The sequence below is a fragment of the Narcine bancroftii genome, chromosome 10, assembly GCF_036971445.1.
Source record: "Narcine bancroftii isolate sNarBan1 chromosome 10, sNarBan1.hap1, whole genome shotgun sequence".
Lineage (NCBI taxonomy): Eukaryota > Metazoa > Chordata > Chondrichthyes > Torpediniformes > Narcinidae > Narcine > Narcine bancroftii.
Window position 1 is genome coordinate 65,113,716 of NC_091478.1, and position 22,876 is coordinate 65,136,591.

At 48.6% G+C, this 22,876-nt stretch overlaps 1 protein-coding gene across 2 annotated transcripts in view; it reads left to right on the forward strand.

The window, feature by feature from the left end:
- Positions 1-360: 360 nt before the first annotated feature.
- Positions 361-22,876, forward strand: part of rfwd3 (ring finger and WD repeat domain 3) — a 53,755-nt gene continuing 31,239 nt past the window's right edge. The window contains exons 1-3 of one of the 2 annotated variants that reach the window (XM_069901157.1): positions 361-885; positions 5,546-5,849; positions 6,805-6,995. In XM_069901157.1, coding sequence (XP_069757258.1) covers positions 732-885; positions 5,546-5,849; positions 6,805-6,995 — 649 coding nt within the window. In that variant the 5' untranslated portion in view covers positions 361-731. Of the gene's footprint in view, positions 886-936; positions 1,168-5,545; positions 5,850-6,804; positions 6,996-22,876 lie in introns of those variants that run through there. The other variant, XM_069901158.1, reaches the window with a different exon arrangement.

Consider the following 22,876-nt stretch of genomic DNA (forward strand, 5'->3'; position numbering starts at 1 on the left):
GTGTTATACTTGTCTGTTTCGGCTGTGGAGATTTACTCCTCAGCTGGTCCCCCCTCCCGTCGGTGTTGTTTATGTCTTGTGCTTCGCACATGCGCGAGGATTCGCGCATGCGCAGTTGCGCACTTTTGCTTGGCTCCGTGAGCCATCTTTGTAGACCTGAGTTCGGGGTTTCCACTGACCTCAGGGAGCGGGCTTCTCTCTCCACGGCGGGCTTCCTCGACCCAGTAAGGCCTTCACCTTCCTCTTCCGACGTCCTTCCTTCTTCTTTTCTTTCTTTGCTGCCATTTTCTCCACACTTTCACTTTCAATTTGTTATGGTTTTTGTGTTAGTGACTTTGTTTTTTCTCTACATTTTTTTTACTTTTCTGGAGAGGGCTGGAATTCCCCTACCAGCCACTACTCCATCACGTGACTTCTCCCATGCGCTCCCTCTTGATGACAGGGAAGAACCCTTGAAAGTTGCTCTCTGTACTGCTGTATGTGGGACAGATGTGTCCCCCCTCCCGCCAACCTCCACCCTGGTAGTCACCAGAGTAGTCTTCCCTCTGTGCAATAGATTTTTGAACCCAAAGAAGAATTGAGAGGGATAAGGAGTTGGGTCGCAGTCACACTCAGTCAGGTCATTCAGTTTTGGCTAGAAATTCACACACGTGACCCATCCTGGAGGCCAAAATTTCCCGACCCAAAGGGTCCGGAGGAAACCGTCCTCATCGTCATCCTCTGAGGAGCAAATGCCATTGAGCGACTCGCCGATCATATGTGTGATTGGGCAGTGCCTGCTGATTGGCAGGTGTTCTCGCCTGCTGATTGGCTCTTCGTGGAACTCACGGGAGTCTGCGAGCGATCCTGTGAACAGCGCGCATTTTTCAGTTGGAAGCGAACGGGGTGAGTTGCAGGCTCTTGGGTGGTGGCCGTTCGGGCTTGGAGTGTGGCATTCGCCTTCTGGGGAGGGGGGAGAGGAGATGTGACGCGTGGAAGGGGGAAGGCTCCGAGCAAGGAGCCCTGCTCTCCCCGCGCTTAAGGCCTTGGCCGAGCCCCATGGCGGACGGTTGAGTCGGGCCGCGTTCGAATGCAGTTGGAATCAAGAGGCAAGCGAGGCCTCCCGGCCAGGGCTTGGCGGACGAGCGAGCCCCAGCGGTGACCGGATCGGCTGCACGTCAACCCCTTGTGCGCATCCTCATGCCCGTGGCAGCGTCCCTCCCTCTCTCCCTGCTCCTGGCTGTGTTCTGCTCTCCTCTTCCTCCGCTCCACCACAAGTTTTTTTCTCCTGCTCTTCTATTCACCCAAGCCCCCTTCTCTCTTTTTTGTTACCTCCTTTCTTTCCCATCTCCTACTTTTTATGGTGTTTAACGAGTTTTTCTCTTTCCATCCATACTACCTGACCTGATGTTTCCAACCTTTTTTTTCCCACAGATGATTTTTTTTCTTCTTTGCTCTGGCTTCTTTAATGTCCCCCCCCCTTCTTTATTTCTCCAACAGTTTAGCCTTTTATTTCTTCCCCAATTCTTGATATCTCCACACCCCCCCCTCATCGCTTCTCCCTTTGTGTGTTGCCCTCTTCAAGGTTCACCTATTGTCATGTATGTCAATACACAAAATTGCTACTACTTCTCATGAAGAAGTGCATGAAAGAACCTACCAAGAAGGGGGAAAGTGGTGAAAAAGAGAGCCCCTTTGGAAACATCAAATGTCTGTGATCCTGCCACTTTCTCTGATGCCACTGCTTCCTACCATCCTGTAGCCCTCAGAGCTGCACAGCCTCCTGTCTGTTCCAGGCATCCAATTCACCCTTGGCCCTTGTTCCTAACTCCTGATACAATTCTTCTTTCTTTGGCTTGGCTTCGCGGACGAAGATTTATGGAGGGGGTAAAAAGTCCACGTCAGCTGCAGGCTCGTTTGTGGCTGACAAGTCCGATGCGGGACAGGCAGACACGATTGCAGCGGTTGCAAGGGAAAATTGGTTGGTTGGGGTTGGGTGTTGGGTTTTTCCTCCTTTGCCTTTTGTCAGTGAGGTGGGCTCTGCGGTCTTCTTCAAAGGAGGCTGCTGCCCGCCAAACTGTGAGGCGCCAAGATGCGCGGTTTGAGGCGTTATCAGCCCACTGGCGGTGGTCAATGTGGCAGGCACCAAGAGATTTCTTTAGGCAGTCCTTGTACCTTTTCTTTGGTGCACCTCTGTCACGGTGGCCAGTGGAGAGCTCGCCATATAATACGATCTTGGGAAGGCGATGGTCCTCCATTCTGGAGATGTGACCCATCCAGCACAGCTGGATCTTCAGCAGCGTGGACTCGATGCTGTCGACCTCTGCCATCTCGAGTACTTCGACGTTTGGGGTGCAAGCGCTCCAATGGATGTTGAGGATGGAGCGGAGACAACGCTGGTGGAAGCGTTCTAGGAGCCGTAGGTGGTGCCGGTAGAGGACCCATGATTCGGAGCCGAACAGGAGTGTGGGTATGACAACGGCTCTGTATACGCTTATCTTTGTGAGGTTTTTCAGTTGGTTGTTTTTCCAGACTCTTTTGTGTAGTCTTCCAAAGGCACTATTTGCCTTGGCGAGTCTGTTGTCTATCTCATTGTCGATCCTTGCATCTGATGAAATGGTGCAGCCGAGATAGGTAAACTGGTTGACCGTTTTGAGTTTTGTGTGCCCGATGGAGATGTGGGGGGGCTGGTAGTCATGGTGGGGAGCTGGTTGATGGAGGACCTCAGTTTTCTTCAGGCTGACTTCCAGGCCAAACATTTTGGCAGTTTCCGCAAAGCAGGACGTCAAGCGCTGAAGAGCTGGCTCTGAATGGGCAACTAAAGCGGCATCATCTGCAAAGAGTAGTTCACGGACAAGTTTCTCTTGTGTCTTGGTGTGAGCTTGCAGGCGCCTCAGATTGAAGAGACTGCCATCCGTGCGGTACCGGATGTAAACAGCGTCTTCATTGTTGGGGTCTTTCATGGCTTGGTTCAGCATCATGCTGAAGAAGATTGAAAAGAGGGTTGGTGCGAGAACACAGCCTTGCTTCACGCCATTGTTAATGGAGAAGGGTTCAGAGAGCTCATTGCTGTATCTGACCCGACCTTGTTGGTTTTCGTGCAGTTGGATAATCATGTTGAGGAACTTTGGAGGACATCCGATGCGCTCTAGTATTTGCCAAAGCCCTTTCCTGCTCACGGTGTCGAAGGCTTTGGTGAGGTCAACAAAGGTGATGTAGAGTCCTTTGTTTTGTTCTCTGCACTTTTCTTGGAGCTGTCTGAGGGCAAAGACCATGTCAGTGGTTCCTCTGTTTGCGCGAAAGCCGCACTGTGATTCTGGGAGAATATTCTCGGCGACACTAGGTATTATTCTATTTAGTAGAATCCTAGCGAAAATTTTGCCTGCAATGGAGAGCAACGTGATTCCCCTGTAGTTTGAGCAGTCTGATTTCTCGCCTTTGTTTTTGTACAGGGTGATGATGGTGGCATCACGAAGATCCTGAGGCAGTTTACCTTGGTCCCAACAAAGCTTGAAAAACTCATGCAGTTTGGCATGCAGAGTTTTGCCGCCAGCCTTCCAGACTTCTGGGGGGATTCCATCCATACCTGCTGCTTTGCCACTTTTCAGTTGTTCGATTGCCTTATATGTCTCATCCAGGGTGGGAACCTCATCCAGCTCTAGCCTTAGGGGCTGTTGAGGGAGCTGGAGCAGGGCGGAATCTTGGACTGAGCGGTTGGCACTGAAAAGAGATTGGAAGTGTTCTGACCATCGGTTGAGGATGGAGATCTTGTCGCTGAGGAGGACTTTGCCGTCTGAGCTGCGCAGCGGGCTTTGGACTTGGGGTGAGGGGCCGTACACAGCCTTTAGAGCCTCGTAGAAACCCCTGAAGTCACCAATGTCCGCGCTGAGCTGTGTTCGTTTGGCGAGGCTAGTCCACCACTCATTTTGGATCTCCCGGAGTTTGCGCTGAAGATGGCTGCATGCGCGACGGAAGGCTTATTTCTTCTCTGGACAGGACGGCTTTTTAAGGTGAGCCTGGTGGGCAGCTCGCTTCTTTGCCAGCAGCTCCTGGATTTCCTGGCTGTTTTCGTCGAACCAGTCCTTGTTTTTCCTGGAGGAGAAGCCCAGTACCTCTTCAGTGGATTGCAGTATGGTAGTCTTCAACTGATCCCAGAGGGTTTCAGGGGACGGGTCCGTTAGGCGGGTTGCAACGTCGAGCTTTGCTTTGAGGTTTGCCTGGAAGTTTCCTCTCGCTTCGTCTGACTGCAGTTTTCCAACATTGAACCTCTTTCTGGGGGCTTTATTGTTCCTGGGCTTTGGCTTGAAGTGAATGTTGAGCTTGCAGCGAACCAGCCGGTGGTCAGTGTGGCATTCCGCGCTAGGCATGACCCTGGTGTGGAGCACATCTTGTTTGTCACTTTCTCGCACCAGGATGTAGTCCAGGAGGTGCCAGTGTTTGGATCGGGGATGCATCCAGGTGGTCTTAAGGCTGTCCCTGTGCTGAAAAAGGGTATTTGTAATGACAAGCCGCTGTTCTGCGCAGAGCTCCAACAGGAGGCGCCCATTGTCGTTGCACTTGCCGACGCCATGCTTGCCCAGGATTCCTGGCCAGGTTTCTGAGTCTTTGCCGACACGAGCGTTGAAGTCGCCCAGGATGACAACCTTGTCGGCTGTAGGGGTACGTTGGATGAGGTTGCGCAGGTCGGTGTAGAACTTGTTATTTTCTGCTGGTTCCGCCTGGAGGGTTGGAGCATAGACACTGATGAGGGTGATGTGACGCTTGTTTTGAAGTGGGAGTCGCATGGACATGATTCGGTCCGAGAGGCCTGTCGGAAGGTTTTCGAGTTTGGAGGCAATGAAGCTCTTCACCATGAAGCCTACACCAGATAGGCGTCGTTCATCCGAAGGCTTGCCAGACCAGTAGAGTGTGTAGCCCGCGCCGCGTTCTTGGAGGCTGCCTACATCTGCCAGGCGGACTTCACTGAGAGCGGCTATGTCGATGTCAAGTCTGAGGAGTTCATGTGCAATGAGGGCAGTCCGACGTTCAGGTCGGTGGCTGTCAGCCTTGTCTAGCATGGTTCTGATGTTCCAGCATGCTAGCTTGATACAATTAGGAAACTGTCAACACCCTGGGCCCTTTAGGAAACCTGCTTGTCATCGCGACCCTCACGCATCCCAGTCCTGATTCCTGGTTTCCACAAGTCATTCTCCATCAGCCCATGGCCTGGTGTGAGTCCTGTTCTGCCAAGCCCCTTACTGGTCTACTGCTGTCCAATCTTACCCCAGGCTTCTTCATGGTGTTCTCCCAGATCCTGCGACCCTAATGGTCTTGGCTGCTTAACATACTTGCTGCCATTTTGGGAATGGACTGAACACTGGCCTTGTTCCACAGGTGGTTAAAACCCATACAGGGCCACTGGACAGCTGAAAGAAACTTCTTTGTTCCTGGGCCCTCTGTATTTTGTGGTGTTGAACTCTCATTAGATCAATGTTTTTAGTTTAGTACACTTGCTGTTTCCTTCTTTGGGAGTCTTTAAAATAACTGTTTTTTTCACTTTGCCACTAATTGTTCATCTCTTTCGTAGTAATGGCTCAAGAAATAATAGATATGGTTATGCAGCTGGAGGAAGAAGCCGTCTTATTCCATGACTCAGCTTCACGTTCTACTGGATCCAGCCCTGATAATGTTGCTGATCGTGTGGAGCTGAGAGAGCTGCCCTTGGCTCCAAGTGCTCCTCGTGGAGCATTAGTGACTGAGGAACTTCAAGGGGCATTGAGAACAGTAGCCCAGCATTTTTCAATTGGGCAGCGATCTGGTCGCCAACGTAGACTGTTAAGGAGGCATAATCGCCATCAATCAAGTGCTTCCCAGAGATCAGTTTCATCCAGGTAATCTAATATCTATGATTTATTTTTTCTTTGGATTAATTTCTGCCAGTATTTTTTTGTATCTTGTACTCTTGATCTTATTCTGTACTTCTGATCAATTCTGGCAATCTACTGTGTTGTAAAACTTTTAAATTTAACATTGTAGTGATGTAATATGCTGACTGCTTGCTATTGGTTATGATTATAGATTGGCTCCACCCTACTGGTATAACAGATGGTGCAACTTATCCCACTGGTCAGTAGAGGTGGCTTCTTCTGTTAATAAAATTGATATGCCATAAGCAAGGACCAGACTTGTATCATTCTATTGGCTTTTATTACAGAAGAAGCCACCTCTACTGACCAGTGGGATAAGTTGCACCATCTGTTATACCAGTAGGGTGGAGCCAATCTATAGTCATAACCAATAGCAAGCAGTCAGCATAATCCACTACTTCACTACAAGCATGCAGCATGGTTACAGGCCATTTCGGCCCATGTTGGATTAGAATTTGGTCATCTTGTTTGTCTGCTAAATTTCAGTTTTTGTATACCTCATCATTAACTGGTTCTTGTGTAGCCACTGGAATATGCAGTGCAAAGTTTCCTTGTCCTCCAATAATGGATTAGTCCACTTATTGTTTTATTTTGCAACCAACTTTTATTGCTCAACTGCTTTTGTGGAAGCACACTTCTCTAAATTGGCTTTCCAACTTCATTTCTTTATTTTGTTAACTTCTACTGGAGAAGAATCTTTCTGTTGGCAAAGAGCTATGCCTGGAGCTGATGTCAATACCCAACCTGCCTGGTGGTGACCAAGGCCTTTCGAGCTTCAAGAAGGCTTTGAGAAAAATCCTCCCTTATTTAATTAATGGAACAAGATTTGGATTTGTATTGGTTGACGTTTGCTTCCGCTATTCTGATGTTTGACTGTGAACAAAATTTACATGTAACATTGTACTTCTTCAAATTGTAGGTCTGGAGCTCTGGATAATTACTTTCGGGTTAATAGGCAACAGCGCAGCGTAATGGATGGGCTAGCACAGTACGGAGAAGATGAGGTGAGCAGTGAAGATTCCAGTACTGATCTCAGCGAATCAGAAGAGAGTGGCAGCAGCACAGAGATAGAGGATGACTATGGAGGAAATGAGTCTGTGGCAACTTCTGGTGAGTTGAGGAGCTACGATGCGTCTTTTCTTCACATCAATTTCAGTTGTTCTTGCAGGATAAACCCAATTAGTGAATACTACATTTTTTTGGTTGATGAAACTTGTATCTATTAAATTTGACAGTTCGCGCGATGCTGTTACAGTGCCAGCAACTTGGGTTTGTATCGGGCGTTGTGTGTAAGGAGTTTGTACGTTCTCCCCGTGTTTGTATGGGTTTTCCTCGGTGTTCCAGTTGCCTCACACCCTTCATAATGTAGGTTAATTTGGGTGTAATTGGGTGGCACTGGTTTAAATGGCTGGAGTCGGCTTCTACCATGCTGTAAACAAGAAAAAAATATGAAAACTTTTGCATTGCAGACCAGCAGCAATAGAAATTCACTAAGAGGCTGTTATTTTTGAAACAATATATTTATTAATAACTACTAATATAATATCTTACTTAAATCTACCCAACTATGCATGAATATACTTGGGTATGCCAGTGGATTACCCAAACCATTACAGCTTGGGCACAATTCTGGAAAGTTAATTTAGAAATCCTGTGTTGAAACTCAGAACTTTTAAACTGTGCTCAAAAGTAATTGCAAAGGAGGTGAGAGACTGAGTGATCAGACTGCCGAAAACTTGTGAATCCTTGTCGAGTTGCTTCCAGAGAAATGTCCTTTCATATGAATTATTATCACGGCTCCCCTTTTTCTTGTGCAGGGGAAATGAAACGTGACCTCTATGATGACCTCAAACAGGCAGGGGTCAGTTGAAATGATCATTACAATGGTCATGTGCCAATGCAGTAACTCTCCTGTTTCCTTTACCCAGATATGGGTCAATTAAAATGGTCACAGTGGTTCATTAATTCCCCTGACAAAGGGAATCAGCAGAAATGTCCATTTCCACACAGTCATTTCACTTCGGTTTATCAGATGGCTGGCTGATCAGTACCCAAACCTGTTTCTTTAAGTGTCCCAACCCCATGACTCAAAAAGTGTCCCATCTGTTGTCCTGTATAAACAACCATTGTTCTTTAGTCTTCTTCCAAAGAATTCAACTTTTGTTTACAATCAATACTTGATGGTGCCACTTATCTGTGAATGTTGTGAAAACTGAATGTTTGTAGTCTGCACCAACCCCCAAAGTGAAACAGGAACTTTTAATAAAAAAAATCTTTATTCCAAGTTTGTATTTACTTCCCAGCCATTCTCTGCTTTGTGGCTATAATTATAAATTGCACAGTTACCCACCTAAGTATAACTTTATTTCTCTCTTCCCCTCCTTTTAGTCTCATCTCTAAGGCTACTCTGCCTGGTTAGGTTGGAGAGGGGAGAGTGAGAAACTGCATGAACCCATAATGTGCAGGAGAGGCAACAGGGTGATTTCTGATTGATGTGGTACTTCTAATTATTCCTTGAACATTGTTTACATTTAATATTCTGTCAACCATTTCATTGAATTTGTACTTAAATGGCATTTATTTGGAATACTTGGTAATTTGAGCAGGATCATGTCTGGCACCAAAAGAGTCTGGGGGTAAGGGAAAAGTCGAGAATGTTTCAAAGTTGGGGGAAGACCGAGGATACAGATGCTGGAATCTGAAACTGAGCACACTGTTGGAGGAACTCAATAGGCCAAGCATTATCAGAGGGAGTTAAAGAATGGTTGTTAATCAAGAAAGTCCCCAGACACTGGGATTAAGTGCAATAAACAAATGTGCTGGAGAAACTCAGAAACCCATGCAGCATCTAAAGAGAAGAGAACAAAAACTGAGAAATAATGGGGGGGAGGGTAACTAGAGGGCAGGTGGTGGGAAGCAGCAGGAAGGGAAGCAAGAATAGGGAGAGAGACTCGGGAGAGGGGTTGAACTGAAATTGGATGTTGATGTTAATGCCATCTGGTTGGAGAATGTCCAGATGGAATATAAAGTGTGGTGACTCCAATTTACACACAGCAGTTTGGCAGTGCTTGAGGCCATATATTGGCATGTCGGTGTTCTCATTTTTTTTTCTCTCTATCCACCTTATTAGCCTGTTCACCTCCCCCTGCCTTTTCCTGTTCCACACCCCCCCCAACCTTTTTATTCAGGTGCCTCCCTGATTTTTGCTTGTACCTTGATGAAGGGCCCAGGCCTGAAACACAGTTTACCCTTTATTTGCTATAGATGCTGCATGACCTGCTGAGTTTCTCAACTGCATATGAGAATTTTTAAAAATGGCTGATGTTTCGAGCCAAGGCCCTTTATTGAGGCTGGCGAAATATAGTTCAAGCCAGTAAGAAGAGGATGGGATTGGTAAACCAGGTGGAGGTGAAACATGACAGGCAGAGGCCAGACAAAGGGAGAGAGCCAAAGAAAACACAGGGGACAGGTGGAGGAAGATGAGTTATACAGGATGGAGTGGTTAATTAGAAGACAAAAGTTGCTAGTGCTGGGATATGATAGGAGAATGGTATTTTTTTTAAATTGACTTGATGGGGTGATGGGAATAGAGTAGGAGAATCTAGTGGGATGATGGGGATGAAATCAAAATGAGGAGATTGAGATTGGGGTAGAGAGATGGGTGAGTGGGAAAGGGTCAAAATAAAATGGGATGAGGAAGATCAGAAGCTACTTCCCAGGTGGGATATGAGATGGTATGCCTCCAGTTCACAATGGTTTTCATACTGGCAATGGAGAAGGTCCAGGAAAGACAAGTACAGGAGAGGGAAGGGGAATTGAAATGGCAACCGGGAATACAGGATGACTGTTACAGATTAAATGGAGATGCTCTGCAAAATGGTCTCCACGCAGAGTTTGGCCTCACTGATGTAGAGGTGAGGACTTGTCTGGTGGTGAAGTCAAATTGTAGTTGGTAGGATAATGTGCAGAGGTTGATGGATGAAAAGTGAGGCCTAGAGGAGCACTGCCCTATTCTGTTTGGAAGGGAAAGTGGTAAGTGTAGATGACACTTTATGATCTCTTATATTTCCCAATTTCAAAACATGTCATTTTCACAGAAATGTAATTGACGATATTCAGAATTACTATCTTATCACTCAATAAACACTTTGTATTTTCAGTAGCTTTTAATTAGTTGATTTTTTAAAATTTTGCATAACTTTGTGTCAAGATTTGCATAACTTGAGTAAAAAAAGCATTGGCTATATTTAAAGACAACAATATAAGATGATTGAGATAAATACAATGATTAATATGATAAAAGAGACGATATAACCATATATAACCATATAACCACTTACAGCACAGAACAGGCCAGTTCGGCCCCACTAGTCCACGCCGTAGCAAATCCCCACCCTCCTAGTCCCACTGACCAGCACCCGGTCCATACCCCTCTAGTCCCCTCCTATCCATGTAACGATCCAGTCTTTCCTTAAATGTAACCAATGATCCCGCCTCGACCACGTCTGCCGGAAGCTCATTCCACATCCCTACCACCCTCTGCGTAAAGAAATTTCCCCTCATGTTCCCCTTATAATTTTCCCCCTTCAATCTTAAACCATGTCCTCTAGTTTGAATCTCCCCCTTTCTTAATTGAAAAAGCCTATCCACGTTTACTCTGTCTGTCCCTTTTAAAATCTTAAACACCTCGATCAAGTCCCCTCTCAATCTTCTACGCTCCAGAGAAAAAAGCCCCAGTCTGCACAACCATTCCCTGTAACTCAGACCCTGAAATCCTGTCAACATTCTCGTTGAATTCAAAGAAAAGTATTTCGATGCTTGCTCCATGGTTCATTGAAGACTGAATGCAAGCTTTCCATTCGCCTGTATATTACAACACATGATGTCATAGTAACTATAGAAACACTACAAAAACAATTTATTCTTAAAGGGATAGTCATAAAATTAACAAAAATCAAAAACACAAGGTTTTAACCTTTACAGTAAGGGTGGAACTCCGAGATACTGAGGAATTGCAGGTGATGGCTCTATAAACCACAATAATGGATGGAAATCTGTGATGCTTGAAAAAGGCCTTTCATATATCTGGAATGGAAGACATCCTCTTGAAGAGTGGAAGTGGAGAAATTGTGAGTCAGGGATAGCATTCTTACTGGAGACCAGTCTAGGTAATTGTAGGAGTTGGTGCATTTGTAGCAAATGCCACTTTTTGGCTCGTCTTTTGAGATGGGGACAGAGAGACCTAGAAAAGGAAAAGAAGTGTCTGAAATAGTCCACGTTAGTTTAGAGTGGGGTGGACGTTATAGCAAGTTGATAAATCTGAATTCTGCATGGATAAACCCTGTTCGCAGTAACACGTGTGCACACCACCACACCATGTTCATGGCCACACGCACACCGCCCCACCCTGTTCACAGTGACGCTCACGAACCACCCCAACCTGCTCGCGGCAACACTCACGCACACCACCCCACCCTGCTCGCGGCAACACTCACGCACACCACCCCAACCTGCTCGCGGCAACACTCACGCACACCACCCCACCCTGTTCGCGGCAACACTCACGCACACCACCCCGCCCTGTTCATGGCAACGCTCTCACGCACACCACCCTGCATTGTTTGCGGCAACGCTCTCACGCACACCACCCTGCCCTGTTTGCAGTAACGCTCTCACACACACCACCCTGTCCTGTTCGCGGCAACACGCACACCACCCCACCCTGCTTGCAGCAACGCACATGCGCACACCACCCCACCCTGCTTGTAGCAACACACACGCGCGCGCCACCCCACCCTGCTCGCGGCAACACACGCGCGCCACCCCACCCTGCTCGCGGTAACACACGCACACCACCCCAACCTGCTCGCGGCAACACTCACGCACACCACCCCACCCTGCTCGCGGCAACACTCACGCACACCACCCCAACCTGCTCGCGGCAACACTCACGCACACCACCCCACCCTGTTCGCGGCAACACTCACGCACACCACCCCGCCCTGTTCATGGCAACGCTCTCACGCACACCACCCTGCATTGTTTGCGGCAACGCTCTCACGCACACCACCCTGCCCTGTTTGCAGTAACGCTCTCACACACACCACCCTGTCCTGTTCGCGGCAACACGCACACCACCCCACCCTGCTTGCAGCAACGCACATGCGCACACCACCCCACCCTGCTTGTAGCAACACACACACGCGCGCCACCCCACCCTGCTCGCGGCAACACACGCGCGCCACCCCACCGTGCTCGCGGCAACACACGCGCGCCACCCCACCCTGCTCACGGCAACACACGCGCGCCACCCCACCCTGCTCGCGGCAACACACGCGCGCCACCCCACCCTGCTCGCGGCAACACACGCGCGCCACCCCACCCTGCTCGCGGCAACACACGCGCGCCACCCCACCCTGCTCGAGGCAACACACGCGCGCCACCCCACCCTGCTCGCGGCAACACACGCGCGCCACCCCACCCTGCTCGCGGCAACACACGCGCGCCACCCCACCCTGCTCGCGGCAACACACGCGCGCCACCCCACCCTGCTCGTGGCAACACACGCGCGCCACCCCACCCTGCTCGCGGCAACACACGCGCGCCACCCCACCCTGCTCGCGGCAACACACGCGCGCCACCCCACCCTGCTCGCGGCAACACACGCGCGCCACCCCACCCTGCTCGCGGCAACACACGCGCGCCACCCCACCCTGCTCGCGGCAACACACGCGCGCCACCCCACCCTGCTCGCGGCAACACACGCGCGCCACCCCACCCTGCTCGCGGCAACACACGCGCGCCACCCCACCCTGCTCGCGGCAACACACGCGCGCCACCCCACCCTGCTCGCGGCAACACACGCGCGCCACCCCACCCTGCTCGCGGCAACACACGCGCGCCACCCCACCCTGCTCGCGGCAACACACGCGCGCCACCCCACCCTGCTCGCGGCAACACACGCGCGCCACCCCACCCTGCTCGCGGCAACACACGCGCGCCACCCCACCCTGCTCGCGGCAACACACGCGCGCCACCCCACCCTGCTCGCGGCAACACACGCGCGCCACCCCACCCTGCTCGCGGCAACACACGCGCGCCACCCCACCCTGCTCGCGGCAACACACGCGCGCCACCCCACCCTGCTCGCGGCAACACACGCGCGCCACCCCACCCTGCTCGCGGCAACACACGCGCGCCACCCCACCCTGCTCGCGGCAACACACGCGCGCCACCCCACCCTGCTCGCGGCAACACACGCGCGCCACCCCACCCTGCTCGCGGCAACACACGCGCGCCACCCCACCCTGCTCGCGGCAACACGCGCGCCACCCCACCCTGTTTGTGGCAACACACCCTTGCACACCGCCCCACCCTGCTCTTCAAACGAGCGCACCACTCCACCCTGCTCTTCAAACGAGCGCACCACCCCACCCTGCTCTTCAAACGAGCGCACCACCCCACCCTGCTCTTCAAACGAGCGCACCACCCCACCCTGCTCTTCAAACGAACGCACCACCCCACCCTGCTCTTCAAACGAGCGCACCACCCCACCCTGCTCTTCAAACGAGCGCACCACCCCACCCTGCTCTTCAAACGAGCGCACCACCCCACCCTGCTCTTCAAACGAGCGCACCACCCCACCCTGCTCTTCAAACGAGCGCACCACCCCACCCTGCTCTTCAAACGAGCGCACCACCCCACCCTGCTCTTCAAACGAGCGCACCACCCCACCCTGCTCTTCAAACGAGCGCACCACCCCACCCTGCTCTTCAAACGAGCGCACCACCCCACCCTGCTCTTCAAACGAGCGCACCACCCCACCCTGCTCTTCAAACGAGCGCACCACCCCACCCTGCTCTTCAAACGAGCGCACCACCCCACCCTGCTCTTCAAACGAGCGCACCACCCCACCCTGCTCTTCAAACGAGCGCACCACCCCACCCTGCTCTTCAAACGAGCGCACCACCCCACCCTGCTCTTCAAACGAGCGCACCACCCCACCCTGCTCTTCAAACGAGCGCACCACCCCACCCTGCTCTTCAAACGAGCGCACCACCCCACCCTGCTCTTCAAACGAGCGCACCACCCCACCCTGCTCTTCAAACGAGCGCACCACCCCACCCTGCTCTTCAAACGAGCGCACCACCCCACCCTGCTCTTCAAACGAGCGCACCACCCCACCCTGCTCTTCAAACGAGCGCACCACCCCACCCTGCTCTTCAAACGAGCGCACCACCCCACCCTGCTCTTCAAACGAGCGCACCACCCCACCCTGCTCTTCAAACGAGCGCACCACCCCACCCTGCTCTTCAAACGAGCGCACCACCCCACCCTGCTCTTCAATCGAGCGCACCACCCCACCCTGCTCTTCAAACGAGCGCACCACCCCACCCTGCTCTTCAAACGAGCGCACCACCCCACCCTGCTCTTCAAACGAGCGCACCACCCCACCCTGCTCTTCAAACGAGCGCACCACCCCACCCTGCTCTTCAAACGAGCGCACCACCCCACCCTGCTCTTCAAACGAGCGCACCACCCCACCCTGCTCTTCAAACGAGCGCACCACCCCACCCTGCTCTTCAAACGAGCGCACCACCCCACCCTGCTCTTCAAACGAGCGCACCACCCCACCCTGCTCTTCAAACGAGCGCACCACCCCACCCCGCTCTTCAAACGAGCGCACCACCCCACCCCGCTCTTCAAACGAGCGCACCACCCCACCCCGCTCTTCAAACGAGCGCACCACCCCACCCCGCTCTTCAAACGAGCGCACCACCCCACCCCGCTCTTCAAACGAGCGCACCACCCCACCCCGCTCTTCAAACGAGCGCACCACCCCACCCCGCTCTTCAAACGAGCGCACCACCCCACCCTGCTCGCAGCAACAAGTGCACCACCCCACCCTGCTCACAGCAACAAGCGCACCACCCCACTCTGTAAGCGGCAACACACACACACACGCACTTTCATCAATGCGATGAATTCCCCACCAAGATAAGCATGATTGTACTTACCTTAATCATTTAGACACGCCACTTCTAAACATCTGCTGTGCCACAGGGTGGCTATCCCTGGTACTGTTTCTTTTAAAATTGGCTCATTTAATGTCCCATCTCAAGAATAGAACGTGGACGTTAAGTGGTGTATATCTTGTACTTATCGAGGTCCAATGACTCATCGCGTTGCATCCGAATTTGTGTTAAATCGGAGCACATTAAATTGGGGTTCCACTGTATAAGATATTAGTTCACTGTGGGGGGGGGGAATATTTAAAAAAAAAATGAATCCAGAATATTAGTATTTGAGATTTGAGGAAAATCAGAAAGCTTTGGACTGAACTTATAAATATCTTTTAAAAATTGTCTATAAGAAAGATTATATTTGGCTGATAATTGTTCAAAAGAGGCAAAGTTATCTCGAATAAAAAGATCCTTATAACTGGATACCTAATCTGTCTTCTTTCTTTGGCTTGGCTTCGCGGACGAAGATTTATGGAGGGGGTAAAAAGTCCACGTCAGCTGCAGGCTCGTTTGTGGCTGACCAGTCCGATGCGGGACAGGCAGACACGATTGCAGCGGTTGCAAGGGAAAATTGGTTGGTTGGGGTTGGGTGTTGGGTTTTTCCTCCTTTGCCTTTTGTCAGTGAGGTGGGCTCTGCGGTCTTCTTCAAAGGAGGCTGCTGCCCGCCAAACTGTGAGGCGCCAAGATGCACGGTTTGAGGCGTTATCAGCCCACTGGCGGTGGTCAATGTGGCAGGCACCAAGAGATTTCTTTAGGCAGTCCTTGTACCTTTTCTTTGGTGCACCTCTGTCACGGTGGCCAGTGGAGAGCTCGCCATATAATACGATCTTGGGAAGGCGATGGTCCTCCATTCTGGAGACGTGACCCATCCAGCGCAGCTGGATCTTCAGCAGCGTGGACTCGATGCTGTCGACCTCTGCCATCTCGAGTACCTCGACGTTAGGGGTGTGAGCGCTCCAATGGATGTTGAGGATGGAGCGGAGACAACGCTGGTGGAAGCGTTCTAGGAGCCGTAGGTGGTGCCGGTAGAGGACCCATGATTCGGAGCCGAACAGGAGTGTGGGTATGACAACGGCTCTGTACCTAATCTGTACCATTCCTTGAAACCTATGTCCAGCAGAGACGGCTGAAAAAGATGATTATCTAAAATGGGATTAGCCAGAGAAAAACTATTAAACCCAAAGAATTTTCTAAATTGAGGCCCACATTCTCAACCTATTTCTCATTAATGAATTGTATGTCAATTTAGAAAAGAAAAATGGTTTAAAAAAAAATCCTAAAATTGCCAACATAGAAGTTTTTTTTGAAAACTTCAGTTCCATTTCTACCCAAGAAAGGCAATTCACTGTCTTATCCAAATATAATAATAAAAGTGAATTACGTATATTAATTGACTAATAGTCAGCGACTGAACTAGATCCTCCACCAGGCTTGCCCAGTGAGGAGGGTGGCTAGACATCCTGCAGGATGAAAAACTAGACCTGTCAAAGGATGGATGAACCCTCTCTCTCTCGTAGGGTCAACGACCATCTAGCAAAAATATGCCTGTGAAGTGCGGGAAGGGCATCCCTTGCATTAAAGCTTAGTTTGGCCACATTCACTGCAACAGAACTTCCCCCAGCCGTCTTGGTCCTCACCATGCTGCTGGATCTTGGAGAGGATGTTGAGAGGGTGGGTTTGAACCTGTGCTACCCTACTTGCCTAGATCCATTCATGCACACACTGTTCCTTTATGAGAAATGGGATATCCTTGTATCAAACCCCACAAACAGACTGAAAGGAACGATCATCATCCTATGGGATGGATATAGCCAGAAATAGAATCTAAAATCTATTCCTTTTAGTCTTTTGAAGGTGGGCTTTATTTTTTGTGATTTTTTTTTTTTTCCCCTCTCCCCCGCCATTTGAAAGAATGAATAACTGAATCTAATGAGGTAAAAAAGGATTTAGGAATAAAAATTGGTAAAGCTTGAAAAAGATATAGAAATTTAGGCAAAATGTTCATTTTAATTGAATTAATACGACCCATCATTATAATAGATACAGGTGACCATCCTGATAATAGTAATTTAATCTTATTGAGTAATACCAAAAAATTCTCTTTCACTAACTTTCTATATCTTTTTCTAATTGTAATTCCTAAATATGGAATTGATCTTTCACTAATTTAAATGGGAAATTAGAATAGCTTACAAAAGTTCTTTTAAGAGAAAAGGTTCACTCTTATGTAAATTTAATTTACAACCCAAATACTGGTTAAATTGGGCGAACAAAGTTAATATATTTGGTATAGAAACCTCAGGATTTGAAATAAAAAGCAATAAGTTATCTTCAAAGAGTTGCTTTATGTTCAATTCCACATCTAGTTATCTACACTGTCAAGAGAGCAGCAGCTAAAGGTTCCAGTACTATGTCAAAAAGCAAGGGATTTAAACTTGCAACCTTCCCAAGTTTCCCTATTATGCCTAAACATTTTTGATTGTTGTAAATTAGAATGAATTGAAACTGTAGGGCATGAATATAATAATTTAATCCATTTAATGAAGGCTCTACCAACTTACAAAAAATGCAATTTTAAAACTTTTTAATTTTTAAGCTTGGTTCTTCAGTATTTGACCTCCTGACCTGATTAAACTAATGTGCAATGCTTCACATGGTTTCAGGGAATCAGAATAAACTATCTTGGATTATTATTAGACCATATCTATTTTGTAGATTTTCTCTACTGCTATTTCCAATGCCTCCTTGATTTTGTTACATTTTTCTTTGCATTTGAAAGTGAGGATTAACAACTACATTTGAGACTTGGTCTCTGTCGACATTACTCCTAAGTTTTAACAATATCCTAACACTATTTCCTTCAATTACTGCTTTTGCCTGGCCTTATTATTGAAAGTGTTGGTGGTGGAGAGATAATTACACATCGTTAAGTTCAGGTTTATTGCTATGTGTACTGAGGTCAACATTCCATACATCTTCCTAACTAGCTGTTTTAGCTGAAGGTTAGGTTTCATTTTCTTGTGTACAAGAACCCTATATCAGGGTTTCCCAAACTTTTTAGCTCACAGAACCCTTTTGGGGAGCACTTGTAAATGGCAGAACTCTAATCATCTTGTACAATTTACAATACCTGGTATTCTTTGGCTTGGCTTCGCGGACGAAGATTTATGGAGGGGGTAAATGTCCACGTCAGCTGCAGGCACGTTTGTGGCTGACAAGTCCGATGCGGGACAGGCAGACACGGTTGCAGTGGTTGCAGGGGAAAATTGGTTGGTTGGGGTTGGGTGTTGGGTTTTTCCTCCTTTACCTTTTGTCAGTGAGGTGTGCTCTGCCGTCTTCTTCAAAGGAGGTTGCTGCCCGCCGAACTGTGAGGTGCCAAGATGCACGGTTTGAGGCGATATCAGCCCACTGGCGGTGGTCAATGTGGCAGGCACCAAGAGATTTCTTTAGGCAGTCCTTGTACCTTTTCTTTGGTGCACCTCTGTCACGGTGGCCAGTGGAGAGCTCGCCATATAACATGATCTTGGGAAGGCGATGGTCCTCCATTCTGGAGACGTGACCCACCCAGCGCAGCTGGATCTTCAGCAGCGTGGACTCGATGCTGTCGACCTCTGCCATCTCGAGTACTTCGACGTTAGGGATGAAAGCGCTCCAATGAATGTTGAGGATGGAGCGGAGATAACACTGGTGGAAGCGATCTAGGAGCCGTAGGTGATGCCGGTAGAGGACCCATGATTCGGAGCCGAACAGGAGTGTGGGTATGACAACGGCTCTGTATACGCTTATCTTTGTGAGGTTTTTCAGTACCTGGTATATACTTTTTTAAAAGTATAGTAAGAAAGTAAATAAACACCATTCTCCAAGTTGAAATTATTTTTGGCTCTAATTTACATTTAATGGGAGGAATTAAATTGTTTTTTGTCATCAGAGATCTTTTTAATGTTGGGCACAATATTAGATAATTGACTATTTCTGTCAGGAGCTGCATCAAGTCGGTTTCTGTATTTTGTTTTCTATCCATGGCTTGTAACATTGCACATGTGAAATATCCATTAAAATATGGCCAGCTCCTTCGCCAGCTTCCCACAAGATTCTCATTGGTTAAAAATGATGCACAGGCACTGTGCTGCTGACATCAAGCTCCATGACATTTTTTGTTGGGCTGGAGTGTACAGTTTGTTGCTGTCCCAGAAACAAATTGAATTAGGGACAGTAGAAATAAGTAAATTAAAGAAAAACAAGTATCACATTATTACTCCCTGTCACTTCCACGAAACCCCAGGTTCCACGGAACACAGTTTGGAAAACTGACCTATATCCCTCCGACCATCAACATTTCATCATCTACCGGTATCACTGTTTAAGTTCCATTTTATTGTTATTACCGTTATTGTACTGAGATGCGCATTGAAATTGTTTGCTTTGCAAACAATCCATCTGGTCAACCATAGTACAGCAATTAAGCGCAGAGTAACATCGGGAGAGATCAATTAGAACAAAGGAAAATCAACATTAATTTTTGAGTATGAGGTTTGTTGAGGAGTCTGATAACATGGGGAAGAATCTCTCCTTCAATTTGGTGATGTGTGATCTCGTTCTCAAATCTTCCTGATGAGAGGCAGGTGAAGGGAATGTGGCTAGGATGGGATGTTTTTTTAATACATAGGCCGCTTTTCCAAGACAGATGTCTAGATGGAGTCGATGAAAGGGAAAACTTTTATTTGATGGTCTGAGCTGTGTTCACACTTCTGTACTTTCCTGCAGTCTTCGTCAGAGCAGTTCCACAACTGTAAGAGACAAAATTGTTTTTTTATTTGTTTACTTACCCGGTTAGGTTCGCATTTTTTTGGTCCCCGCAGGTGTCGGAGGTGTCCCGAATACGTTTTGGCTGGACGTGGCTATCTTTTTAGTTGTGAGCATGCACAGTTCCCAGAGCATGCACAGTGCGTTTGGGTTTTGGAGTGCCAGTTGGAGCATGCACAGTGCGTTTGGGTGTTGGAGTGCCAGTTGGAGCATGCGCAGTGCGTTTGGGTGTTGGAGTGCCGGTTGGAGCATGCACAGTGCGTTTGGGTGTTGGAGTGCCAGTTGGAGCATCCACAGTGCGTTTGGGTGTTGGAGTGTAGGTTGGAGCATGCACAGTGCGTTTGGGTGTTGGAGTGCCGGTTGGAGCATGCACAGTGCGTTTGGGTGTTGGAGTGCCGGTTGGAGCATGCACATTGCATTTGGGTATTGTGTTGGAGCATGCACAGTATGCTCTGGGAGCTTCAGATAGACATTTTTGGATCAGTTTCAGAAATCAAAACCTTGTGAGACACACAGGAGTTGTAATCTGGTGGAAGACCAGATTGAATTCCAGTAACCAGAATAGATACTGTTTTGTGTTACTTCTTAGAAAAGGGGGGCACAGAATAAGTAGATTTCAAAAGAGAAGTCTACTTTTGTCTTTTTAAGATAAAGAGGACCGTCTCATTGTTTGGAGAACAAATTCCAAAATCTTCAATCAAATGAAGATTTGACCCTGGAAAGAGAGGAATTGTATTCTCCTTTTCACAGGAGATACATTGGTGGATCAGAAGAAGGTCACTTCGATTTAAATAATATTTCAATGACAACTCATCGAAAGAATTGAGTTTAAAGGGACCTGATGTTTAAAAGTGCTTTATAATTATTTCTGAACTGAAAATTTAAGACCTTCAAGCAAGTCCAAAATGATGCTGAAGTTTTAACAATTGGCTTTTCAGAGTGGGATATTAATTATACACATACACATAATACATTTGTATATAGTGGGGTTAAGTTTAGAGATAAGTAAGAAATGTTATGTTATTTAATAGTTTAATTAAAAACTATTATTTTGAATTTTCTCTTGCTGTTCCTTTGTTAGTACTAACCAAGTCCCTTTAGTCCCAAACAAAATTAAAAGCATTGTTAGATTGTAATGGCAGGACCAGTTAAATTTTTCATCAGTAATCTCCAGGATGTTATCTGTACTATCGAATGCAAAGAGAAGGTGGATTGACTCTAGTAGCAGATGATCACCACTTGACACTTGTGTGATGCAAATTTTACTTGCCTCTTGTCCAGATCTTGCTGAAGGCTTGTGAGGAACTGAATGCTTTGTATTCATCAACAGTCATTACTTCCAAAATAACCAAGAGGTAATTGAAAGTGTTTGATCAATGACTGCTCAGACAATTTCCTGCAACAATGAGCTTTTTCAGGGATTTTCCAGGGAAAGTTATGGTAATTTTCCCTGGAATCTCTCCAGCCCTTGTGTGTTTTCCTTAATTTCCATTGAATTCAATGTTACAACATCCATTTGATGCCTACTTGGTCACATTGTATTGTCAGTCCTCTCCTCTGGAATTTGAACTTGGTCTGTATAGGTGTGGAGATGGGGTTTTGGAAGAACCCAAATTTTGCGAATAAGTGCTGTTAACAATTATATGTGTGTAGCTGTGCACTACTCGAAAGAAGACGCGCTTAGTGTAGTCAGGTTAAGCTCTGAGATTTGTTAGGGCTCAGGCCCAACTTTTATACTTGCACTGTTCTTGTGTGGCAACACCCCCCCCCCCCCCCACCACTCATAGGTGACATCACAACATGTGGGTACTTTCCTGCCTAACAATGACCTTCTTCCCTGCGTGTTGTCCCTGCCTGTTGGCTGCGCAGCAAGGCCAGCGCCATTTTGCGGTCACAGGCCTTTAAGCTGCCCTTTCCGTTCACCCTCCGGTTCACTTGTTGGGGCTGGGGCCAGTGCCGCTGTGTAGGCTGCTGGACTTTGGTTATGCTCGCGGCCCGGAGTGCCGGCGCTACCGCAGCAGGCTGCCACATAACACCCGCCCCTTGAACCGGCGGTATTGTCCTTGGTGCCTAGAGGCAAAGTCTCTGTAACCTTCAGTGGCCTGGCTCTTTGGTGTGGTGCTGGTGTCTTTACCAGGCGCACTGGGTCCAGATGTGTTGGTTTCAGCCTGTCTGTGGTGAAGACCTTGGTCTTGCCTCCAACCTCCAGCTCGAATGTGGCCTCGTTGTTGCAGATGACCTGGAATGGACCCTTGATGGCCGCTGAGGCAGTGGATGATGTGGGCCCCTGCGAATAAAAACATACTCACAGTCCTGCAGATCTCTGGGCATGTTGGTCCTTGCGTGTCCGTGCCTGGAAGGTGGAATTGGGACCAGGTTGCCAACTCTTACCCTTAGCCTGCTGAGTCGTCCTGCTGTCAGCCTGGGGATAGTACGAATTCTCCCGGGACAATCAGTGGAGCTTTGTAGATGAATTCAGCCAAAGAGGTGTTGAGGTCCTCCTTGGGCGCAGTGCGGATGCCCAACAGCGCCCATGGTAGCTCGTCTACCCAGTTAGGTCCTTGGAGTCTGATCATGAGCATGGTTTTGAGATGCCTGTGGAAGCGCTTCACCAACCCATTGGACTATGGGTGGTAAGCTGTTGTGTGATTTAGCTGGGCACCCCACAGGCTGGCAAGGTCGGACCACAGATTGGAGGTGAACTAGGTCCCTCTGTCGGATGTGATGTGGGATGGTAACCTGAACCATGCCAGCCAGAACGAGATGAAGGCCCTGGCACATGAGGTTGTGGACATTTCTGCCAGCAGGACTGCTTCTGGCCACCTGGAGGAAGTGGTCAACCATTGTGAACAGATAACGGAAACCCTGGGATACCTGCAAGGGTCCTACTATGTCCACGTGGATGTGGTCGAACCTTTGTTCTGTGGGCTCAAAGTGCTGATGTGGGGTCTTAGTGTGCTGCTGAACCTTGGTTGCTTGGGACTGCGTGAACGAATTTGCCCACCCGCTGACCTGTTTCTGTAATCCATGCTACGTGTATTTGCTGGCCACCAGCCAGACCGTGGTCCTGATGGATGGGTGAGCCACTCTGTAGATGGAGTCAAAAACCTGTCGTCTCCAAGCCGCTGGGATAATGGCTCTGATAGGTTGGTGGTGTTACCTGTG